The sequence below is a fragment of the Perca flavescens genome, chromosome 23, assembly GCF_004354835.1.
Source record: "Perca flavescens isolate YP-PL-M2 chromosome 23, PFLA_1.0, whole genome shotgun sequence".
NCBI lineage: Eukaryota > Metazoa > Chordata > Actinopteri > Perciformes > Percidae > Perca > Perca flavescens.
Window position 1 is genome coordinate 26,054,761 of NC_041353.1, and position 22,528 is coordinate 26,077,288.

Sequence of the window (22,528 nt, forward strand, 5' to 3'; positions counted from 1 at the left end):
TATTTGTCTGCTTTAAAAGCTTACTCTGTACAGAACACCTGCTGTGAGGCTGATAGTTACGTTTAGAAATCAGAGAGACTAAATCTGTTCAGGTTATGGATCATCTACAGTCTGTTGGTAATTAAAATCAGCAACAGATCGCATGTAGAGAATTTTGACAGCTACTATGTCATAATAAAATCAACTGGAGACTGTGTAGGAGCTGATATATGAGTCTGATAACATTTTATTAAATCGGAATCGGACCACAGTGTTTGTGTCACTTCCTGTTCAGCCTGAATGCTGCTGGAATCAGCTGGAAAACTGTCCGACTTGAGAGCGGACTTTTGTCACCGCCCCCCCCGCTGCTGCCGCCTGCTCTCGTCTACTTTACAGGCGAGGCGCAGTTCATCCTGAGTTCATCTCGAACGAGCCTACTGATACACACATCACAAAACAGTTGACGTCATATTTAGTAGCCGGAAATCGTTCGGTCTTCAGAGAAGAATGGCTGGACTGCTGAAGAAGGTACGGGTAGAGGTCATGTTTTAGTTTTAGTGATAGAAAGAAGTGCTGTAAAGAATGCAGTACAAACTAAGTCCATATTGTTTTCACTACGTGGTCTGACGGTCTACTTATGTGGTTGACTTAACGTTACATGGGCACAGTTTAAACGATACGCTGCGGTGTGTTAAAGTCAGCTAGCTAGCGTCAGGTTAGCCGTGTGTTTAGTAAAGCTGCCTGGTTTCAAGAACGCGGCTTTTTCCAGGTTGCAGTACGCAATACCATAGCTAAAGATTAGCTACGATAACATTTACATAGTAGTATAATACTATACTGTAACGGTACCTGGGTGGTGGAAGCCGTAAGGTTAGCTAAGCTAGCTAACAGTTAACGTACAGTGCCCGGCCACTCTGCTTTATTCCACATATAACTTCGAGGTAATTAACCTGACGTTGAGTCTTTGAAATTACCTTGAGAAAACGTTTTGCCGAAGTAAAGTTTATATCAAAAATACTCGAGAGTTAGCTAAACTCGTTAAACCATTTTCGAGAAGTATAGGATAGGTAACGTTACCGTTAACTTTAACGCTTTTGCCGTAAGGGTCAGTCCATTCTTAAGTTTCCTTCGAATGTAACGTTAGCCTGAAAAACTAACTTGCTAACCTAAACTAACTGTTAACCATGGGCTAAGTAGGGGGAATATGCAGTTGGTACGTGTCCAGGTTAGCTAGCCTAACTCCAGCCCCAATTTGTGTCTCATGTGTATTATTTTTGCAGCATAACGTTCTCTTAATACATCCATGGCATAACGTTACAGACAGGTGCCATGCCAAAAAGTGAGGAGGGCGCAGGAACGTGCAGTTTATTTACGCCTACAGCTGCTGTTCTACAGATTAAACCGCCATAACGTAGCTGTACATACACATAACTGAATCGTCGAATCGAATTGTTATGATTTATGAAGCTGCTGTTGTAGCTATGTTATTGCAGTGCAGGACCAACAGAGGGCTCTAGTACCATTTGCATTGTGGGAAGTAGAGTTGTGTACAGAGTGTGTGACCTAGCCAGGAGAGGCATGATGGTCCTGTTCTAATGCTGCTATATCTGCAATAAAACCAGCTCAGCCGAAGATGAAGTCTCTGCATCTGATTCTGAATTGATATCTGAATATATAACACAAATATCTTAATGTTCATCTTAGAATACCAAAAGTGTTTAAATGATGATTTAATGATGAGGCATACTGTTGTGTAACTATAGGCAATGCTGAAGTAGTCTTCAGTGTCTTATATCCTCATTTTATATTTGGAGACTAGACTGTAATAACTTAAATTCAATACTTTTTTTAGGCACCGACCGAATTGCCTCCAAAGTATCGAGTATGGAAAAATGCCTCGTCATTCAATACCCAATTTCAATACCTAAGGAGTGAATCTCATCAGCGTCAGTGAGCCAATCGGCACGCAGCATGCCTCTACCAAGATCTAATAATGGTCACTGTATTGGTGTCAGTACCGTTATTGAACATTTTAGAAGGATGCCCAGCCCTAGGAGCCATATCTATAAATAAGGTTGTTCTAAGTGAATCAACAATGTTGACTCAGACATGACGAGTTTCTCTCCTGCTGTTCTCTTTCAGACGACCGGCCTGGTCGGCCTGGCGGTGTCCCACAATCCCCACGAGGTGAGCAGCTGGCAGCGAACGCAGCACACAGGTGTCCGGTGCTGTGCGCACACCGTGATCACATGACGCCACAAAATAAAAGTTCATCACGGCTCATCAGCATACTCCAGCAGTCACTGGTAAACACTAGAGAGGATTCAGTTCCTCCCACCGACTAATGTGCTCTGGTCTTCTCTCAGCGTCTGAGGATTCTGTACTCCAAGATCCTGGCGTCGCTGCAGACCATGCCGCAGGACGCCGCCTACAGGAAGTACACAGAGCAGCTGGTCAGCGAGAGATTCCAACACGTCAAAATGGTATGACCAAGCCCGGTTAGCTTAGTCCAGGGTTTCCACAGGGTCTTAAAAAGTCTAAAATTTCAAAATCTAAATTTTAGGCCATAAAGTCTTAAATTCGCTGAAGTGTTGTGTTCTAGGTCTTAAATCATTTTAAACAGGTCTTAATTTCCCTACGTCCATGTAACACTACCTCTAATGCTTTTTTCTTGTTTATTCTGTGATGTTGTTGTAGTGGTGTTTGTAGTTTTTTCTTTCACTAGTCCCAATATAATTTTGCTGTATTATGACTACAAATGAGACCAACATGTAACTTATATTGCAGCCACTCAGCTTTCGTGTTATTGGTGCGAGTCTTTTTGGGATTGTACCACAGACATAAAATTTTTTTTATTGTTCAGCTTTGGGAAACTGCAAGTTTTAACGATACTTGGCTTTTAAAAGCTCCATTTAGGGCTTAATTGAAGCCAGTTGCTAACAAGGTATTTCAAGCCTAGTGCTTCTTATGCAAGAAAGCAATTCAACTTGGAACGTTAGCTTAACGGGCACTAAGGGTCTCACGCAAAAAGTGAGAAACATCTAACTGCTGTTGTGCAGAGCAGCACTACCTCCACACAGCAGCTCCTGTAAGCCACATTAGGATCAGAGCCAACACACACAGAGCAGAGGTGCTCTGGGTCCTCCACATGGTCACTGGACATCAGTCCCATAATGCCAATGAGGAAATTTGGGAATTATTTCAGACGCTGTTTCCGGACTCTGATATCTGGCTTTTTTTATGTCTTGATATGTGTTAAATTTCATATCATGGTCTTTAAAAAAGTCTTAAATTTGACTCAGTGGAACCTGCAGAACCCCTGTTAGTCTGGCTCTCCTTAGACTGCCTGGCTTCCCTGAACCTGGTGCCTGTGAAGCCAAATCTGTGCTATCAGTCAGTTACCTCCTGGTCTGGTTCTTACTTAGGAGCGACATCATCAGGGGTCCGTTTCAGAAAGCAGGTTTAGTGAAAACTGAGATGAGGGCAAACTCTGGGTTTTCCATTTCAGAAAGAGAGGTAACTTAACCTCAGAGTCAGTTACTATGGTAATTTAACCTCAGAGTCAGTTACTATGGTAACTGAGCCTGTGAACCTAACCTGGTTGGGAGCAGGTTTTCTTCAAGAAACCTCCATACCACCCCTAGTATTTTCATTTCCACATAACCGATTTGAGAGGTATTTTTTTATCACAGTCCATTAGATATGTAGATACCTTATCTGTCCTCATATCACTAACATCAACCATCAACAGGCTTTAACATCCCAGCAGATTCTTTGTGTCGCATTACATTTTTTGCAAAAGGCAGTTTTCTTTATGTCTGTCTGTGTGTGTGTGTGTGTGTGTGTGTGTGTGAGTGTCATACTGTAATAGTTAAGCCACTGTAGAGCCGTCAGAAAAGTGACTCGCTCTGAAACGTTTTTGTAGTGTTCCCTGGACACAAACCAGTGAGAGCCATTAAAAAGAAATAAATGATTATACATTATAGTTCTGTTAATGATATGGTGCTGCAGCCTCAGAATGGGATTAGTATAGCTTACTTTTTCGCCCGCAGGATTGCACCTAAATGAAGTTATAGGTGTAATACAATTCCAGTAACATTTATATTACTGGTGAAAACTGATTAAATATGAAATTAATACACTGTTGTTTACGCATTGACTCGAGCAGCAATTCTCTCACACCAATTCTCTCTTTTGCAGCAGCAGCAGCCTCTGTCTTGCTTTTTTTAACAAAATACATGTTCAAACCATAGACTGTAGGTTCAAACTCGCTGTTTGTGCGCATGAGTATTTCCAGCGACCCGTTTGTTTGTAGTTGTTACCATGGTGAATCGTAGTATCATGGCTCCATTCATGCTGCCTTTTTATTGTGGTGGTGCACGCGCGTGAACCTACTGAGTTGATTGAACCAACTCAGATCAGCTGTTCTGGAACCGAAAACTCAGTTTCCCATCTCAGACATCAGGGTTACACTCAGTTTGGTAAACCTTACTGGAACAGACCCCTGGACCATGAAACGGTAATAGCTGCAGGGAATGGAGGTTATAGTGGTGGCATAAGACACAGAAAATCATCCCATAAGAAGCTATAGAAATAACCAAATATGAAGTTAGGCCAATGCTGTAGAAAGTGTGGCGATTATTGTAGGTTTTTGAGTGAGTGAGAGAGAGAGATGGTCAGCATAGGTTACCATGGTGATCTACCATCATGCTGGATAAATGGTGTGTGTTTGAGATGCTGGTGTGTTCATATGATGAAAGGATCTATCTCGCTCCCCTTCCCCCCCAGGAGCCTGATGTTGAGAAGCTGGAGAAGAAGATCAACTGTGGCCAGATTGAAGAAGTTATTTTCCAGGTAGGTCACAGACACTGCTGTCACAGATGTGGGCATTAACACACTACAACTGTTGGGTCAATTCTAGTTGTAAATTTGGCAAACACGAATGTATGCTCAGTCTGGGTTAGTTAATGTCCACATTCAAAAGATACATAATCATACCGTAAAGGTTGTTTATTGCACAACTTCACTTTGCATATGTTTAAATTTATTTACACCACTTAGTATTCTTTTGTTCTGTATCTGTTTTTGTATCTTGTTTTGCACCGGGGGAAACCCAGTTCCGTTCCTCTATGTAGTGTACAGTATGGAGATGGATAACTGAAGTCTCTCTGATCACGTCGCTGCCTGTCATTCCCGTTGAGATGATCCCGTTTGATATTTACATTACTCACCTCCACCTATAACGGAGAGCTTATGTCCTCGGTGCCCATGTGTTTCCACCATTTCCCTTGTTTTCACTTTCACCACAAGCTGTAGCAACTTGAAATGGCTATGCCAACATTTTAGAAATGTGTGGGACTGATCAGTTGATTGAGGTTTTTGGGCCCCCCTGCGTGTGAGTGGTTTAGTCTTAGATCTACTCCCAGCTGTAGTTGTGATTGAAGACCTAGCTGCTGATTCCATCTCAACATTTGCACGTTAAAGCAACATACTGTTCCTCTCATAATGAATGCTAAAATACTGGGAAGGTAAACCAAGCTGTAGTTTAGGGTATGCAGTTATTCATGGGATAACTTAATCTGAGGTTATCACAGTGTAATTAAGGTTTGTGTGTGTGCGTGCGTGCAGGCGGAGTGTGAGCTGGCTCTGTCTAGGAAGATGACTGAGTGGAAACCATGGGAACCCCTGATAGAAGAGCCTCCTCCCAACCAATGGAAATGGCCCATCTGAACCAACCGTGTATATACTGCTCATGTCATACTGTCTGTGTGTGAGATCCCTACTGTACAAATAAAAGTCCTGCAAACATTTCCCCATTTATTCTCAAGAGTCATTGATGAACTAAACAGAACTTGTGTATACACACACCATTACATGAGTCAAACAGTCTGACCGAGTCCCAGCTCTGAGATCACACCACCTGGCTAATTGAGATCAACCTTGCAGATGTTTTTAGAGCTGTATCATTTCAATAATTCTTAAACTATAGCTTGTTAGTTCTATTATAATGAACAAGTTTTATAATATTCAGCTTTGGTTGCTCGATAAATGGCTGTCCTCAGAATTAGAAAACAAAAACAACTTCTGTATCAAATCTCCGTGTATCCCTCCAGAACTAAGTCCCTTGATTTAGTCAGAATTGTAAAAGTAAGGGAAAAGAGTAAAAAGAATCACTATTTAGCTGGAATATAGCTGCTATAGTCATAAATAATAAAGGAGGTGTGATGAACTATGGAGCTGAACCTGATTCCAACAGCCTCTGCCTTCACATAGTGTCTAATGTGCTACTTGCTGTTCTGTCAGACAGCTCGTCAGCCTCGGACCTCCTGGGAGCTGCTGGTGGCTCTCTGTAACAGCTGGAGCATGATGGGATAGATGGGAGCAAACTCCTTCCCCTGCCGAGCCCTCACCGACTGCACATAGGCCTCCAGAGCGCCCCTTAAAGGGAGAACAAAGAAACATGATTAGGAACAGTTTTCATCTAGTAATAACTTCAGCAGATAGGTTTTCAATGCACAGCGTGCCCCGCCATGTTTCTGAGTGGAACATTTCCTGTTGCTTATGGCAGTGTGCTGCATGTGTGGAAGTGCGCAGGTTGACCATAGAGTGAACACTCAGTTTAGAACTTTCAGAGGCATATGTGTTAATATAAGGAATTAATAATCAAATCCAAGTATGTGGTGGTCCAGATTTAAAAGTAGTTGCTCAACCTCCACCGTATTTGTGTTACTGGCAGACAATATTGTTAATGAAGTATTACGATTTGAAGTAAAACAAGCAATATCTCAGTGAGAACATACTCCATAACGAGTTCTGCTATCATAATGTTACTGAAGTAAAAATACAGAAGTATTAAAGTAGTAAAAAATGTACTGAAAGTAAAAAGCAGCAGTACTCATTTGAAAGCAATGTGTTTGGATTACTATTGCTGATGCGTGACGTGTAAAGCAGCTGGTGGAGGTGGAGCTCAGTGTTACTACTTTAGATAATGTTGGCTAATTTATTCTGTGACAATCCCTCATGTTTTATAGGCTGAAAGTATAGTTCATTATGTAGGTAATGGCACAAGGTCACTTTCCATGAGGAAACCAATCTAAAAACTAGACTTACAAAAAAACTAACTACACATCCTCCTTTTTCTATCTACATTATATATATCCATCTTTCTATAGTATATACAGACACACACTGAGTTCACTTTTATAAAACTCTTCTCAGTCAGCACAACAGAAGTCAATGTGGACTTTATATTTCATAAACTGTTTTCTAACTAAAGCTCAGTATATCTACATGTTTACATAATGTACAACTGTCAAAACTGTTGAATTAACTTTCAAAACCCAACATAACTAAAAAATAAAGAAAAATGCATAAACTCCTGATTGGAGTTAACCAAGCACCTATTTCCATTCCTTGATGACCCTGACTTGATGATGAAAGGGGGCATTTTGTAATTGTATGGGACAATGCAGCATTTCAGCGACACAGCACCCAGTATTAAACAGGCCCGAGGCTAAATTAATAAAGGCCGTAGTATTGGGGGCTTAAAACACAGATAAACATAAATTGTTGATCATGTTGGTATTCTCTGAGCCAATGTTGGTTACAAGATGAAAAAAGCCCTCTCATTCTGGTTTGTTCCTCTTAAGAATTGAGAGGCTGTTGATGGGATGGCATGGTCGTTATGATCCCATGCAGGTGCTGACCTATGGAAGTTAGAGCAAATGCAAAAACAGCTTACCTGATGAGAGTGAGCCTGTCTCTCTCAGAGGGATGATCATCCAGCCACTGGGAGTAACGGGCGATGGACCACTCGGCTCTCTGTGTGTGGGGGGGGGGGACAACGCTCCGTTAGGTGGGACAGCGATACACAGAGCAGAGCACCATCCTGGTGATGACATGTCTGCGTTGTCCAGTCCTCACTACTTTAAAAGACTGTTGGGAGGTTAAGACTTGGTTTTAAGGTAAGGGTTAGAGTGTAGGCATTTAGTTGTGATGGTTAAGGTTAGGATGTGTGTGTGTGTGAGTGAGAGAGTGTGTGCGTGCGAGTGTGTGGGTGTTTCCGTCTGTCTGTGTGTGTTTCTGTGTATGTCTTTGTGTTTTGTGTGTGTCTCTGTGTATCTGCTTGTGTGCGGACGTGCATGTGTGTATACATGTGTCTGTCTGTGTGTGTGTCTGTGTGTCTGTACATCTGTCTGTGTCTGTGTGTATGTTTGTATGTGTGTGTGTGTGTGTGTCTGTGTGTGCGCGTGCGTCTGTCTGTCTGTATGTTTGTTTGTGTGTGTGTTTGTGAGTGTGTGTGTATGTTTGTGTATGCGCGCACGTGCGTGAGTGTGCGTGTGTGTCTGTGTGTGTGCGTGTGTGTACAGGCCTGGTGAGGAGACTTGAGCTCCGGTGGGGCTCTGGTAAAGAAGAAGTGCAGCAGGGTGCTGTAGGGGATCAGGTCCCCCACAGCGGGACTGCTGGCTACCAGCTCGCTGGTCTGAAACAGCAGAGGCCTGGAACACAAAGCCCCCCATTAAAAGGTCATACACTGTAGAATCAACACAGTCACACTGCGGTCTTTCCATGTCCCAGTCAAACAAGCGGAACAGTGACAGGACACCTACGTGAGATAAGTCATTCATTGCCTCACCTTCATAGTTAATACCTTTTGATTACATTTAGCTTATCTCTGGGCTGTGGATCGTTTTCAAACCTCTCCTCGATGCTGCTTTTAGCAAACTGACATTTGCTCTGAGAGTCGGAGGCACAACGGCAACCTCGTTAATGCACAGACTTCACATCATCTCAGCGACTGTGTGTTCCTGGCTGGATTTATTAATATGTAGCTTGTGATTGCAATATGCAACTCACATTCTTAATTAAACAGACCAACAAATTCCTACCACCATCAATGTTGCCATGCGACAAAGGTGTAACAATGACTTCATGTTTTGCTGAAAACGACTGGTATGGTCCTTTTCCATTTCAGACAGCAATTGTAAAGGGTCAGTTCACCAAAATGACCATCTGGGAGTTCTGTTTCCACCCCCAATACAACGGAGGGGACTGCTTAATTAAGCACTGAAAATGAAAAACTCAACAGACACGAAAAAACGACTTTGGATAACTCATACACCTCACCGGCAACAGTTTTCATAGGAACTACTTTCTACGGTCGACAGTGTGTTTTTGGGATTATCCCAGCAGCTGGGACATGTTTGTGGAAGTATTTCAAATGTAACGTTGTGTATGTCATTGTCATTCACCTCCATGGTATCAGGATGGAGACAGAAACCTCAGCTTTATCTAAAAACTTGGACAAATAACACTTTTGTATAGCCATGGTAGTCCAGAGGTAAGTGAGAAGATGAGTTTTTAGAGAAAGAGAAGTAAGGTGCTGACCTACATCTCTGCTAAAACATGTGGATGAAAAGGACTTCTCGTCCTCATTAGGAGCATACACACCTGAAGGAGCGCAGCATCCTGTAAGGTTTCCCCAAATCAGACACTCTCCTGCACAGAGGAGCCACTGCCAGCTCCATCTGAGAGACACAGAGAGAGAGAGAGAGAGAGAGAGAGAGAGAGAGAGAGAGAGAGAGAGAGAGAGAGAGAGAGAGAGAGAGATACATTTCATTGGCATCGCTGAATCATCTGTCCACCACCACCCTGCCCTAGAATCAGCCTTCTGATGGCTTCTGTCCCAAAGCTCTCCCTCACCTGGGCAAAGTCAGCCGCCAGCCTCATCTTGCCGCCCTCTCCCAGCGGGCGCAGCAGGCTGGTGTGGCGGACGAACAGCTCGATGGCCCTCCGAGCGATGGACTCTGTGCTCTCGTAGATGAAGTCAGCACACTGGAAGTGTCTGAAGTAGTCGGCCATCACTCTGGAGATGAAGCCCTGCAGCTCCTTCATGTAGAGGGAGCACGGAACGTCTGGCTTATCAGGGAAGGACAGAGGCCTGCCGCACACGCACACACACACACATTTTTATTCAAGTAAAATTTTAAACTTGTGGACTCATCCTGGTTCTTCAAACTGAAAGAAACAAAAACTGTATAAAATCACACACAAACAAACTCAGAATATTTGTTTGTTTCTAAAAAAACAAAACAAAATTCTTCTCTATTTTGCTGTTTGGATAATGAAAGCCAAATATCAGCGAGAAGGTTTTAGCTCTGACAATCACCAAGGAGTAAACATAGGTTTCTGCTGAGCATGTTCCCAATAATCAACACTAAAATGAACACTTACAAATAATGATTACACAGAGATATTGAAATTAAATCACTCAGAGCTCCAGTACAACCCAGTTTCATGTAACAAAATAAGCTTCTCAAATATTAAATGCTGTCTCAGCACAAGCAGCTCTAGAAGATTGTCAAAATAACCCCGTCCAAAATTGTTAAAACTGACAAAGTACAAACCCCAATTTCAATGAAGTTGGGTTTTCGTAAATTAAAAACAGAATACAATGATTTGCTAATTCTTTTCAACCTATATTCAAATGAATACACTACAAAAGACAAGATGTTTAAAGGACCACGCCGACTTATTGGGACTTTGTCTTGTTCACAGAGATGAGAAGGGTGTGTATGGACTTATCTAACTCTAAGACAAATAGAATAAGACAAAGTCCCAATAAGTCGGCATGTTCCTCTAATGTTCAAACTGATAAACTTTATTGCTTTTTGCAAATATTCACTCATTTTGAATTTGATGCCTGTAACACTTTCCAAAAAAGCTGGGACAGGGGCAAGAAAAGACTGGGAAAGTTGAGGAATGTTGAATAAATCACCTGTTTGGAACATTCCACAGGTGAACAGGTTAATTGATCACGACTGGGTATAAAAGGAGCATCCCCAAAAGGCTCGCTCACAAGCAAGGATGGGGCGAGATTCATCACTTTGAGAACAACTGTGTGAGCAAACAGTCCAACAGTTTAAGACTGTCAATGTACAATTGCAAGGAATTTAGGGATTTCATCATCTACAGTCCATAATATCGTCAGAAGATCCATATAATCTGGAAAAATCTCTGCACGTAAGCGACAAGGCCAAAAACCAACATTGAAAGCCTGTGACCTTCGATCCCTCAGGCTGCACTGTATTAGTAACCAACATCATTATGTAAAAGATACTCAATCCCTCTTGGAGAAATTCAATTTTCAATTTTTACGGTTAGATCATCACTCAACCCAGTCTGTTGTTTTGTGTAAAAAGTAGAGCTAGATGAATCCATCAGCCAGGCCCATATATTGGTCGATATTAGCTCATTGGAGATATGTTGGTATTGGTGTTATTGTCAGCGCAGACATACCAGGGTATGTTTGAGATCATTTACAAACGGTGTCCCATTACAGTTTGTCCACCAGAGGGCTGTGACGAGCTGATTTTCCAACTATAAAATGTCCTGCTCAGTTTGTAACTTGGTCACAATAAAAAAATGAAAAGAAATAAACATATAAGTGATGGTGCTCAAGATTAGTTGGTTGGTTGGATTTTTTACCTCCTAAATATCGATATCGGTAATAGAACAAAACTAGGACCAAAAAGCTCCGTTTGTGCATTCCTGTTTGTCTTTCCCACCGCTCCTGAAGACATGCGAAGATAAAACATATCCAACCCTGGTGATAATTGTTATTCTGGTGGCGCCCAGTGCTGTTTACTACACGTTGTAGCAGCCTGAGGTTTGCGTTAGACCAGTCAGCATTGTTGAGCACAGCATGCTGCACCCCCACAGTTCCAGGGCCATGGGAAAGTGCTACCCCCAGGAGCAGGGACTTTTCGGAGGCCAGGAACTATAGTCGAGGAACTGAATTTAGGAGTTCCTCCAGTCCAAACACAGGTGAGTTCCTGAAATGATTCCTGGGTCCCTGGAAAAATTCCTTCAGTGGAAACAGGATAAATGTTGCTTACCCTGAAAAGTCTTCTTGGTGTAGCGTGATGATGATGGCCTCTATGGAGTCACTGACTGACTGCAGGAGAGGCTGCACTGCACTGCTCATCAGGACCTGCACTGCCTGAGTTAGACACACAAAGTCAGTCCTCTGATGTAACATTCTGTAAAGAATGGACGGTGGAAATATAAGCATAGGAAAAGAGAAAAAACCTGACTCCAAATCAAAACCTTTCAGCAGGTACAGAAACGACAGCAACTCAAATCCAATATGTGATCAACCTCCAGAACTTCTACTGGGTTTTCTTCTATAATCTCTAGACAAACATTGAGAGGGTGCGGGGAGACAGGCCTCTGGGTGTACGGTCATTTACTGCCAGTCAAGCTTTAAGATTAAACAGCAGAGAAAGGTCCCCAAACAACACCCTGTCTTTGTCTCTCCCTCCTTGTCTTTGGCCTCTCCTTCACCACGCCCCTCCCCTCGTCCTCCCCCAAGATAGGGACAGATTTATGGGGGAGGCCTGACACCTCCCGCAGAAGTATCAGCGTTGATACCAGTAGAAAGACAGCGGACAGTAGTTTTCTCAGACCCCCAGTGGAAACATGGCTGTGTGTGTGTGTGTGTGTGTGTGTGTGTGTGTGTGTGTGTGTGTGTGTGTGTGTGTGTGTGTGTGTGTGTGGACAGATTTTGTCATAGCGTCACAACCGTGCAAGACTTTACAGGTGTAGTAAAATAAAGGCAGAGTTTTACGCCTGCGGCCCAATTTGGCGTTGCGGCTGGTGTGATCTTATCACAAGACGGTTTTGCATAAATCTAAAAAATAGGTCTTGCACACTTAATACAAGGCTCCACTGAGATTTCTAATGCAGTTATGTAAACAGATGTGAGCGTCAGGCCTGTGGGAAATCGACAAAAAGCTCCATTACAATAATATAGTCGAGAAGACGCCGTTCCCTGTGATTATGCTACAGCAGTGATGCAGCAGGTAAAAGACACAGTTCAGCATAGGAGAATATACATCTTCTACTGATCCAAGTGGGCTTAGAAAGCTTTGCTTAGTAGCATTCATGATACAAAAGAAAAATCACTAAACTAGTTGGCATACCAGAGAAGGAGTGGGATGAATGAGAAATGAAAAGGCTGTTTGCTGTGATACCTCCAAAGAAGAAGAGATGGCCTCTGCAGCAGCTGGTGGACACGACCCCAATCCTGAAATCATCTGCAAATACAACACAATGAATAAAGGGTTAACAGGAAAATAAGCCTAACATAATGATCAACTTCATTTGTAAAGCACCTTTCATACATAACATGCAGCTTAAAGTGCTCTACATCAAATTGTATAAAACACATCTAAGATTTCACTCAAAAGGCGACAACCATTAAAATGAACAAAAGGTTTTATGTCTTACATTAAGAATTTAATGGGCAGGCTTTTCCACAATTTTTATTAGTAGATCTTGGTAGAAGCATGTTGCGTGCTGATTGGCTCACTGATTAATGACATTCACTCCTGCCCTACTCCTGAAAATTGGGTATTGAATGACGAAGCATTCTTCGATACTCGATATTTCTAGGGCTGCCACCTCTTAGTCGATTAGTTGACTAATCGGTCGTTTTGGTCTTAGTCGACTAAGATTTCTTTAGTCGATTAGTCATTTTTTATGCTTATTCATGCTTAATTACTTATTTCCAAGAAACTTCTGAGCACATTTATTGTAAACACAAGATTTAAAGTGGTGCTTTTGCAGGATTAATTGTGGAGAAACTCAGTTTTACAGATGGTTAATTAACTACATTTATATTGTGCTTTTCTAGTCTTAACCACCTCTCAAAGCGCACAGCTCTGTCAATTAAATCAACTAATCGATTAGTCAACAAAATCCTATAAGTGTTAGTCGACTAAGAATTTCTTTAGTCCACAGCCCTAGATATTTCAGAGGTAATTCGGTCGGTGCCTAAACAGTATCTAATTCGGTACCCAGCCCTAAAGAGCATTGCAATAGTCCAGACGGGAGAAACCCATAGCATGAACCAGTCCTTGGCATCAGAAAGAGCTAGATATGATATGGTATGGTTGTTGCTATATTTTTCAGGTGGAAAATTGCAGTCTTATAGTCCAATTGGTTACTATAGTTTAAATTTTGATGTATGGCTTATGAAACATTTAATTTCAAATGTTGTCTTTCTTAAAATCAGCACAGATAATGATTATTTCTGTTCTATCCCATGGCATGAAAATGTCACGTTATGGAGTTTTTTTTAACATTAATATGCGTTCCCCCAGCCTGGGTATCCTCCTCCGCCTTTGAGAAAATGAAAGCTCAGATGGGCCGATCTGGAATCTTCTCTTTATGAGGTCATAAGGGGAAAGGTTACCTCCCCTTTCTCTGCTTTGCCCACCGCCCACAGCTGCCCAGAGAATTTGGCCCACCCATGAGGAAACAGAGCTACAACCATGGCCGCAAGCTGGTCAAGGCCACACCCCTACCCTCCACCTTGCCCCCCCCTTCTCTCCTCCTCAATAGCATTTAATGCTACAGACACAGAAATGGCACATCCTAAGGAAAGTTCATTGTGGGACTGGTTCTAGTGGCTGTAATTCTGCACCAAGGCTGAATTTCGGGAAAGAGACTTCAGATACAGTATTAGGGGACCACTAAGGTCTATATAAAAGAGACTTCAGATACAGTATTAGGGGACCACTAAGGTCTATATAAAAGAGACTTCAGATACAGTATTAGGGGACCACTAAGGTCTATATAAAAGAGACTTCAGATACAGTATTAGGGGACCACTAAGGTCTATATAAAAGAGACTTCAGATACAGTATTAGGGGACCACTAAGGTCTATATAAAAGAGACTTCAGATACAGTATTAGGGGACCACTAAGGTCTATATAAAAGAGACTTCAGATACAGTATTAGGGGACCACTAAGGTCTATATAAAAGAGACTTCAGATACAGTATTAGGGGACCACTAAGGTCTATATAAAAGAGACTTCAGATACAGTATTAGGGGACCACTAAGGCCTATATAAAAGAGACTTCAGATACAGTATTAGAGGACCACTAAGGTCTATATAAAAGAGACTTCAGATACAGTATTAGAGGACCACTAAGGTCTATATAAAAGAGACTTCAGATACAGTATTAGAGGACCACTAAGGTCTATATAAAAGAGACTTCAGATACAGTATTAGGGGACCACTAAGGTCTATATAAAAGAGACTTCAGATACAGTATTAGGGGACCGCTAAGGTCTATATAAAAATAGACTTCAGATACAGTATTAGGGGACCACTAAGGTCTATATAAAAGAGACTTCAGATACAGTATTAGAGGACCACTAAGGTCTATATAAAAGAGACTTCAGATACAGTATTAGGGGACCACTAAGGTCTATATAAAAGCTTTCAAAAAGCAGGATGTCATAGGACCTTTAAGACATGTTGACCAACAAAAAAAAAACTTGCTGTTAAATAAATAGGTAAGGGACCAGTTTGCAAAAATACCAATTACATGTTCCAACCAAAGGAAGCTCTTTAATAACGTATATAACGCTTTCTACACATAATGAAGGGGAGATTGGTAAGAGGTCAAAAGTTATTGTCCACAAATAGATCAAGATTTATTTTTTAGTACATTTTTAGTAGCGGTCTGGTTAATGATAAATACTACAACAACTCCCTGAACTATATGTCTCTGCATTTGTTTTCCTATCTACCCCTTCCTATTTCACATCCCATGTCTTTGTCCCTCCCTTCCTCCCTCCCTCCGCCAGTATGGAATAAATTGTCACTCTGTTTTCACACAGTGAAATTTTAAAGGCTTGAGGTTAAATATTTAATGCTGAAGTAACCGTTTTTTTTTAGGCTATTAATCATCCCTGGCTGCTGTGCCAGGACATGCCATACATCTTTAATGGAGGAGGCTGAAAGAACACACTGCACCCTGCTTTTCCTTTTATCCCCCTTTAATTTCCTTTGCTTCCTTTCATGTACGTGCATTTGTGTGTCCATATGACATCTGTATGCATTAGAAAGCGAACAGTCCAATCACACACACAGTTAGAGAGCTGTGTGTGCTAATGTGGGTGCCATGTGGATCTCACTGTCACACCTGTGGACAATCTAAAGAAAAAGTTTAAACTTGTTGAGGAGATTCTTCTCAGATCTAATCGTTTCTTTCTCCTTGCAGTGCAAAAGACCATACACTTTCAATTTTCATCCATGCAGTTTTTCATGTACAAAAGTATGAATATCGAGAAAAAAAGTGTACAGCATTTAAGAAGACGATAGTCCTTAAAAGGTCGTATTTTTCCTCATTTTTTTAATTAAGTCATTAAGATAAATTTCCAAAAGATTATTTTTTTATTCCTCTTTTTAGTCAACTTTAGCATGGGGGATATTAATACTTATGAGCAGCACTGTATGTATATAGTCAGTCTTACGATAAAGAAACGTATTAACAAAATTTCATACCTAACACTTTCAAGAACTGTATTAAGTGGGAAAGCAAGCTTGACATCAAAATGACTATAACATTTTTGGATTATTGTGGTGAGATCTCGTTGGTGATGAAATGACCTCACTATGGCAGTGCAGGTATAGTAACGTTTCTCTTTAGGTCTGATCATAGACAGTTAATGTTTTGAAGTTCAGCAGACCAACCTTTTTATTCATTTATTACCTTGGTGACAGCCTGCTGCAGACGGTAGAGGGAGTTGACCACAGCAACATTCCTCCTCTGGCCCTCTGTCAATGGACCAATCACCTGACTGGCTTCACCCTGAGTGCACAGCTGCAGATGGAGGGACACACAGGGAGGCAGAGCATGGGGTGTACACAGGACGTAAACAACAGAAGCAATTGCAATACATCACATTTTGTTGCTGTGGTTATACTGTGGATTTACTGTGTCTATTTAAACACTCTTTTGTTGTGTTATGGACATGGGGTGGGTTAAGAAGAAACAGATTTTGATTCAGACCTATAGACCGACCAACATGCGCACACGCACACACAGACACACACAAGATGCTGTACACACCAGCTGTTCAGACTTGACACAGAAGAGTTGGATGGTCTTGGCAGCGTTCTTGGACACAGCCAGAGACAGGTTGGGATCTACTGAGGCTACATTCAGCTCACTGCAAACAAACAAACAATCCAATTAAAATAATGTCACCTGGCTAATTATCAAATGTAAGATATTCAGCGTGTTTTTAGTTAAACAGTAGCTTGGATGCATAATGTATTTTTTTTAAACGATTCTTTTTTGGGGTATTTTCGGCCTTGATTTATGTAGGACAACTGAAGAAATGAAAGGGGAGAGAGAGGGGGGAAATGTCATGCAGCAAAGCGCCGCAGGTCGGAGTCAAACCTGCGGCTGCTTGGTTTAGGACTGAACCTCTATATATGGGCTCTACCAGGTGAGCTACCAAGGCGTAGGGAGAGCTAGAGTATGGAGGGCCAAATTATGTTATTGTTGGTCAGATCATTAAGACAGAATGAGAAATTTTGTATATAAATTAATATTCTTTTTTAACAAAATGGTCTTGAAAAAGGCTAACAAATGAAAGCCTTATTTCATTGTTAATGCAGAGAGTTTCATATTTTAGAATTACATGCTGATACTAAAATATGTATTAATATCGGTTAGTTATAGTAATTGGTGAACTAAATGTTGTATATTGTTTTATATTTTAACATTTTCTGGGAAACAACACTTTATTTTAGTGTCTCCCATACTGTTAACTGTGTCATTATCTGGGTTTGACATGTACTATTGAGTGTTAAAAAGTGCTCCTTTTTTTGGTCTAAGATTAAGTTTATTATAAAACTCATTTTAAGAATATAACACTATACCAGTGAGGAGAAAGAAAAGCTGTAGCAGTAATTGAGAATCTGTCAATTCTTCTTTATTGCAGGCTCTACCTAATTAGATACTATTGTACACATTAATACTGAAATGAACAATATAACACCCAGACAACAAACAACTGTTTGATCAGGTTAAATGAAAGGGATTGTTATTGTCATGTTGTTCATGCCGGGACTCAATAGTTTGATTAAATTAGGGTCATTTAGTTTCTGTTGTAGAAACTTCTGGCCATTTGAGGAGAGAGGAAACCAGTTATGAACACAACAGTGACATATTATTATCTCAGTTGCTTATTTATGCATCCAGCAGTTCCAGAGAAACATGCTCATTCATTTGGAGTCGTGTCTGTGTCCACCTGATGATACTCCACTATGTTCACCAGATGTTCACCAGATGCCTAAAAAGCTCAACAGTGAGCTGAAACCATAAAGCTCAGTAAAGACGAGGGGAGCTGCAGATTGAGGTGATAATTCTCTGTAGGGTAATCGCTACCAGCAACTGCTTTCACATTGTCATTTCATACATGGTCATTATAAAAATATAAATGACAGGCCCTTAACACCTATTTTCCATCCGGCGTGTCTGCGCTGCGGAGCAATCGCTGCCATTCAAGTCAATGCTTGATATTCCACTCACGGCGAGTCCCAGAAGCATGTGTGAAGCGGCTCTGCGCTGCACTAAAGATATGCGGCAAGATTATTTTCTATTATAGCTATAGGCTGGAGACTGTTTATGGAAATCTGTCTGTCAACTGTGTACACATATACTGTATAACAGCCTGTCACTGGTGAAGAAGACAGTATCTCTGAAAGACCGAAGGAAAAGCTATATATAGAGTATGAAATTGTATGGAGTCATTGGTTATTGAGCATGGTTATTGTAAAGAAATCTTTTCATTGGTTTAGAAACATATTCATTTGGCTGCTTTCCAATGAACATAGACTTCCTGTTTTGTGACAAGTATGAAATCATTATGTATCTCTGTGTTCTTTGGGAGATGCTGAGGAAAACTGATTGGGTGAGACCTTGTTACTTTTCCTCGGTAACTTCTCTGTGATTAATTACATAAAAAAATTACAATATTCACCTTAAACCATCTCTGAGTTTTCTGTGCTTTGATTATCCATAACAGTAGATGGACTCGTTTCTGGGTTTCTTCCTTCCTTTGCAGACTGCTTATTCACTGCCGCTGATCCAGAACCAGGTCCCGGATGGTCACCTCCGAAAGCTACCGTATATTGCAGTAATACTAGCACTTAAAACACTAATGTAATACATCTTCCAGCCACCAGTGGCAGCACCACACACACAGATACTGATCAGCACTTCAGTCAGGGAGCGAAGCAAAAATCCTGAACCATTTTGGATTTGATATGGTTTGTATTGACTTCAACAGAAGCAGTGTTGTAATGTAACAAAGTATAAATACTTAGTTACTCTACTTAAGTAGAATGTTCACGTCTCTTTACTTTACTTTGTTATTTATATTTCTGGAAACTTTTTCTGGAAACCTTTACTTTAACTCCCCTAAGCGTCCTTGTTACTTGTTACTTGCGAGAAATGTTCTCATACGTGGAGTGAAAGATTCTTCCTCACAAAAAATGTATATTCTGTTTCTGTTCTTCTCTTTGTTGATGTCAGACTTTGAATTTAAAATTTAAGACGCTGTGGAAACTGTGAACGTTATGCCACAATAAAGTTCATAATCAAAGTTTTGTTTTTGACTTTTACTTCTAAAAATTAGGTACAGTTCAGTAAATATCAGATACTTTAAGACTTTTACTCAAGTAATAGTCTAAAAGGTGACTTTAACTTCTGCCAAAGTCATTTTCTGGTAAGATACTTGTCCTTTTACTCGTGTATTGCTTTCAAGTATTTTATACAAGACACTTTTTAAACTATAAGACAGAAGACACTTTTCTCTGTCGGAATAAATAATTTGTGTTTTATGTCCCCTCTGGGGATCAATGAAGGCTTATCTCATCTTATTGGCTGATTCTGTCACTTCCAGTGGGTCTTTGCTGTAAGGCAGCCAAAATGGCATGTACTGTGCTTGCCTGCTGATGGTCTTGATGATGCTGTCCAGCTCATCGTTGGAGGGGGGGTTGCGGCCGCCCATAGGGAACACCAGGTTGATGGGATCAAACAGGCGAGAGAGGGACTTGGAGAGGTAGGCTGCCTCGTACGGCTGCAGAGAGTCCTTCAGAGCCTTCTCTGGGCTGCACACACACACACACACACACACACACACACACACACACACACACACACACACACACACACACACACACACACACACACACACACACACACACACACACACACACACACACACACACACACACACAAAGACAAAAAAAGAAAAAAAGATGCAGAGTGCACATACATAATTGATGTGTGTGTTTGAGAAACCATTATTAGTAACATGGATATGGTAACTGAACAGAGAAAGACATCCTGTTCTTTTCACTCAGCAATAAGATCAGAAAATAGCATCTCTTTACTGTAAAGTAGCCTTTAAAAATTCTACATTTCAAATCTATCATGGTATAATGATAGCCACAATTATTTTATTGTCTCATGTGGACATATAATATCCTCTAATTGGCTAGAATATCTGCTGGCATTTATTAATGGAGCACTTGAAGTGCAGACATAAATGGAAGCAAAATGCCACTGTATCTCCTATTACACACAGACGTGCGTGCGTGTGTTGGTGTATGTGTGTGTGTGCGCGCACACGCTGTATTCAACATTATCTCACGACTGTATATTATTGTGATACAGGACAAGAAAGGGAAAATGTCAAACAGTCCAATGTCTACTTGTATCATGGCTTAACAAAACTTCAAATATTTCAAAGCTGTAAACAGAGCAGATGTGTTTCCCTGAGGGCTTGATGAGGCTGAAATGTGTGTCTGACATGTGTTAACCTGAAGCTGTGTTAACTGTGTGTAGCCAGCAGCTTGATTGACTGGTGAGCACATGACCTCTGTCTGTTATCTAACATAATGTGCTTACAAGCACCAGTGCACCTGCTCCTGTCATTAGTGCTCATACAAGAAAAGACTTGTTGTTGCTTGCTGTTTCGGTCATGTCTTCACTCCTTCTCAATCCACCTGTTAAATCACTCCTTTGTTCCTCAGTCTCTCCTCCCTCTCTGCTCCTGCTTCATTTCAGTTCTCCCTCCCACCTTCTTTACAAACACGGTCTCTCGCTCCATGCTATCATACAACAGATGCACCGAGCCCTTTTCTTCTCTCCTGATACCAACGCCAATACCTAAACTTAATAGGTCACATGATGGTTTGTTCTTCCTTGTATAAGGTAACAAGACTGGAACTCGACACACCTATTCTCAATGAACTCACATTATCTTAATAGACTTATCAGTTGAGATTTTGGCCACTTCATCATCGTTTTGTGTCATCACTGACATGTGTAGTGTGTCACATAATGGGAACATTTATATCTACAAAACATGAGGCATTGCATTGTGGGGATGTTAGAAAAAAGTAAACCATAATATTTATCCCCATCAGTCCTTCCAGAAAAGAGTTTTTTGGTGATTGTTGCGGGCAAAAATCCTTGATTATGCGGCACGTTTTCTTAAAAAATGCGATGCAGTATGCGGGATATTTATGCAATTGTATGTGATGAAATGTTTGATGAAAAAAAAAAAAAAAGTGATTCCCCCCCAACACCCAGCTTTTCGACAATATTCATGTCACGTAATTACGTCACTTCATAACGTTCCCATGGCAACAGGGGAAAATGGCTGCTCTTGTGTGAAAATGTGACTTTTTTTTGCAACGAAAATGCAGGGATTATGAAATCATGCAAGCCCCGCATATTTTGCGCGAAAATCTGCAATTTATGCACCCAAAGTGCGGCGTATTTGAAAAAATTAGGCCCCCGCATAAATATGTGGACTTTGGCTGATTATGCATGGAATTATGTGATCGCATAATCGCCTTTTTCTGGAGGGACTGATACATATAGTAAATAGGGAGGGTTTTCAGACGCAGCCCCTGTGTTCCTGCTATGCAATGCATTGTAAAACAATGTAATAATCAAAAATCTAGCAATTTGTGCCTGGGCTTTAGTATTGTCAAATGTATCTCGTTTGGACATTGTTTTACTGTGGAGCTGGACTTTTATTGCCGTTATTAATTTACCTGATTAAAAATCTGACAGCTGACTAATTACACATGCTTTCAACTAAATCAACACAAAAGTGAGGTATTAGCGACACTCACCTGCTCTGAGTATGAATGCATTCAATGAATTAATGCGTCCAGCTGGGCAGCTGTTTGCAGCAGCAGTTGAATAGCAACAGACGGGAGCTCCGTATTTTAAAATAGTCCTTATTTGGTGTTATTTAGTTTATCATTTAAACTAACTTCAAGTAACTTGGCGTTTACTGTTTTTGTGTCTAAGTGACTGAAGGGAACAACAATCTCTTCATTCCAAGTCGAAAGAAACAAAATAAAACTATGAAAAGCCGTTTTGGGTCGTCTTTCCACTTTTCCAACCATCACAATTCTAGTTTTGGTTGAAACAAACACATAGTTTACTGATTTACATGTGAAAATATGTTGGCTCTATACACACTAAAAGTATTCTTTTTTTAAATGGAGTCTGGTGGGTTTAGCGCTAGCGACTTCAGAGCTGTTTCTGGTTAAACAGAAAGGTCTTAAAGAGGTTTTAAAGGTCTATCTCTGAAGGGATCCTTTCTATAATTTTGTACTTTTAGAGCCAACATATTTTCTCATGTAAATCAG

The 22,528-nt window shown here is 40.9% G+C and overlaps 2 protein-coding genes across 2 annotated transcripts in view; one reads left to right on the plus strand and one right to left on the minus strand.

Annotated features, from left to right (window-relative positions):
• Window positions 1-374: 374 nt before the first annotated feature.
• ndufa5 (NADH:ubiquinone oxidoreductase subunit A5) lies at window positions 375-5,795 on the plus strand. The gene is made up of 5 exons (XM_028570163.1): window positions 375-507; window positions 2,122-2,166; window positions 2,346-2,462; window positions 4,768-4,833; window positions 5,608-5,795. Exons 1-5 carry the CDS (start codon window positions 487-489, stop codon window positions 5,707-5,709), a joined length of 351 nt encoding a protein of 116 aa, XP_028425964.1. The 5' UTR covers window positions 375-486; the 3' UTR covers window positions 5,710-5,795.
• Window positions 5,784-22,528, minus strand: part of cog5 (component of oligomeric golgi complex 5) — an 85,520-nt gene continuing 68,775 nt past the window's right edge. Inside the window, exons 13-22 of the mRNA XM_028570156.1 lie at window positions 19,802-19,963; window positions 16,911-17,010; window positions 16,551-16,661; window positions 13,014-13,076; window positions 11,877-11,980; window positions 9,682-9,919; window positions 9,430-9,506; window positions 8,351-8,477; window positions 7,721-7,800; window positions 5,784-6,417 (exon numbers count right to left, since the gene is read on the minus strand). Of these exons, the coding sequence (XP_028425957.1) occupies window positions 6,291-6,417; window positions 7,721-7,800; window positions 8,351-8,477; window positions 9,430-9,506; window positions 9,682-9,919; window positions 11,877-11,980; window positions 13,014-13,076; window positions 16,551-16,661; window positions 16,911-17,010; window positions 19,802-19,963 (1,189 nt within the window). The 3' untranslated portion in view covers window positions 5,784-6,290. The remainder of the gene's footprint in view (window positions 6,418-7,720; window positions 7,801-8,350; window positions 8,478-9,429; window positions 9,507-9,681; window positions 9,920-11,876; window positions 11,981-13,013; window positions 13,077-16,550; window positions 16,662-16,910; window positions 17,011-19,801; window positions 19,964-22,528) is intronic.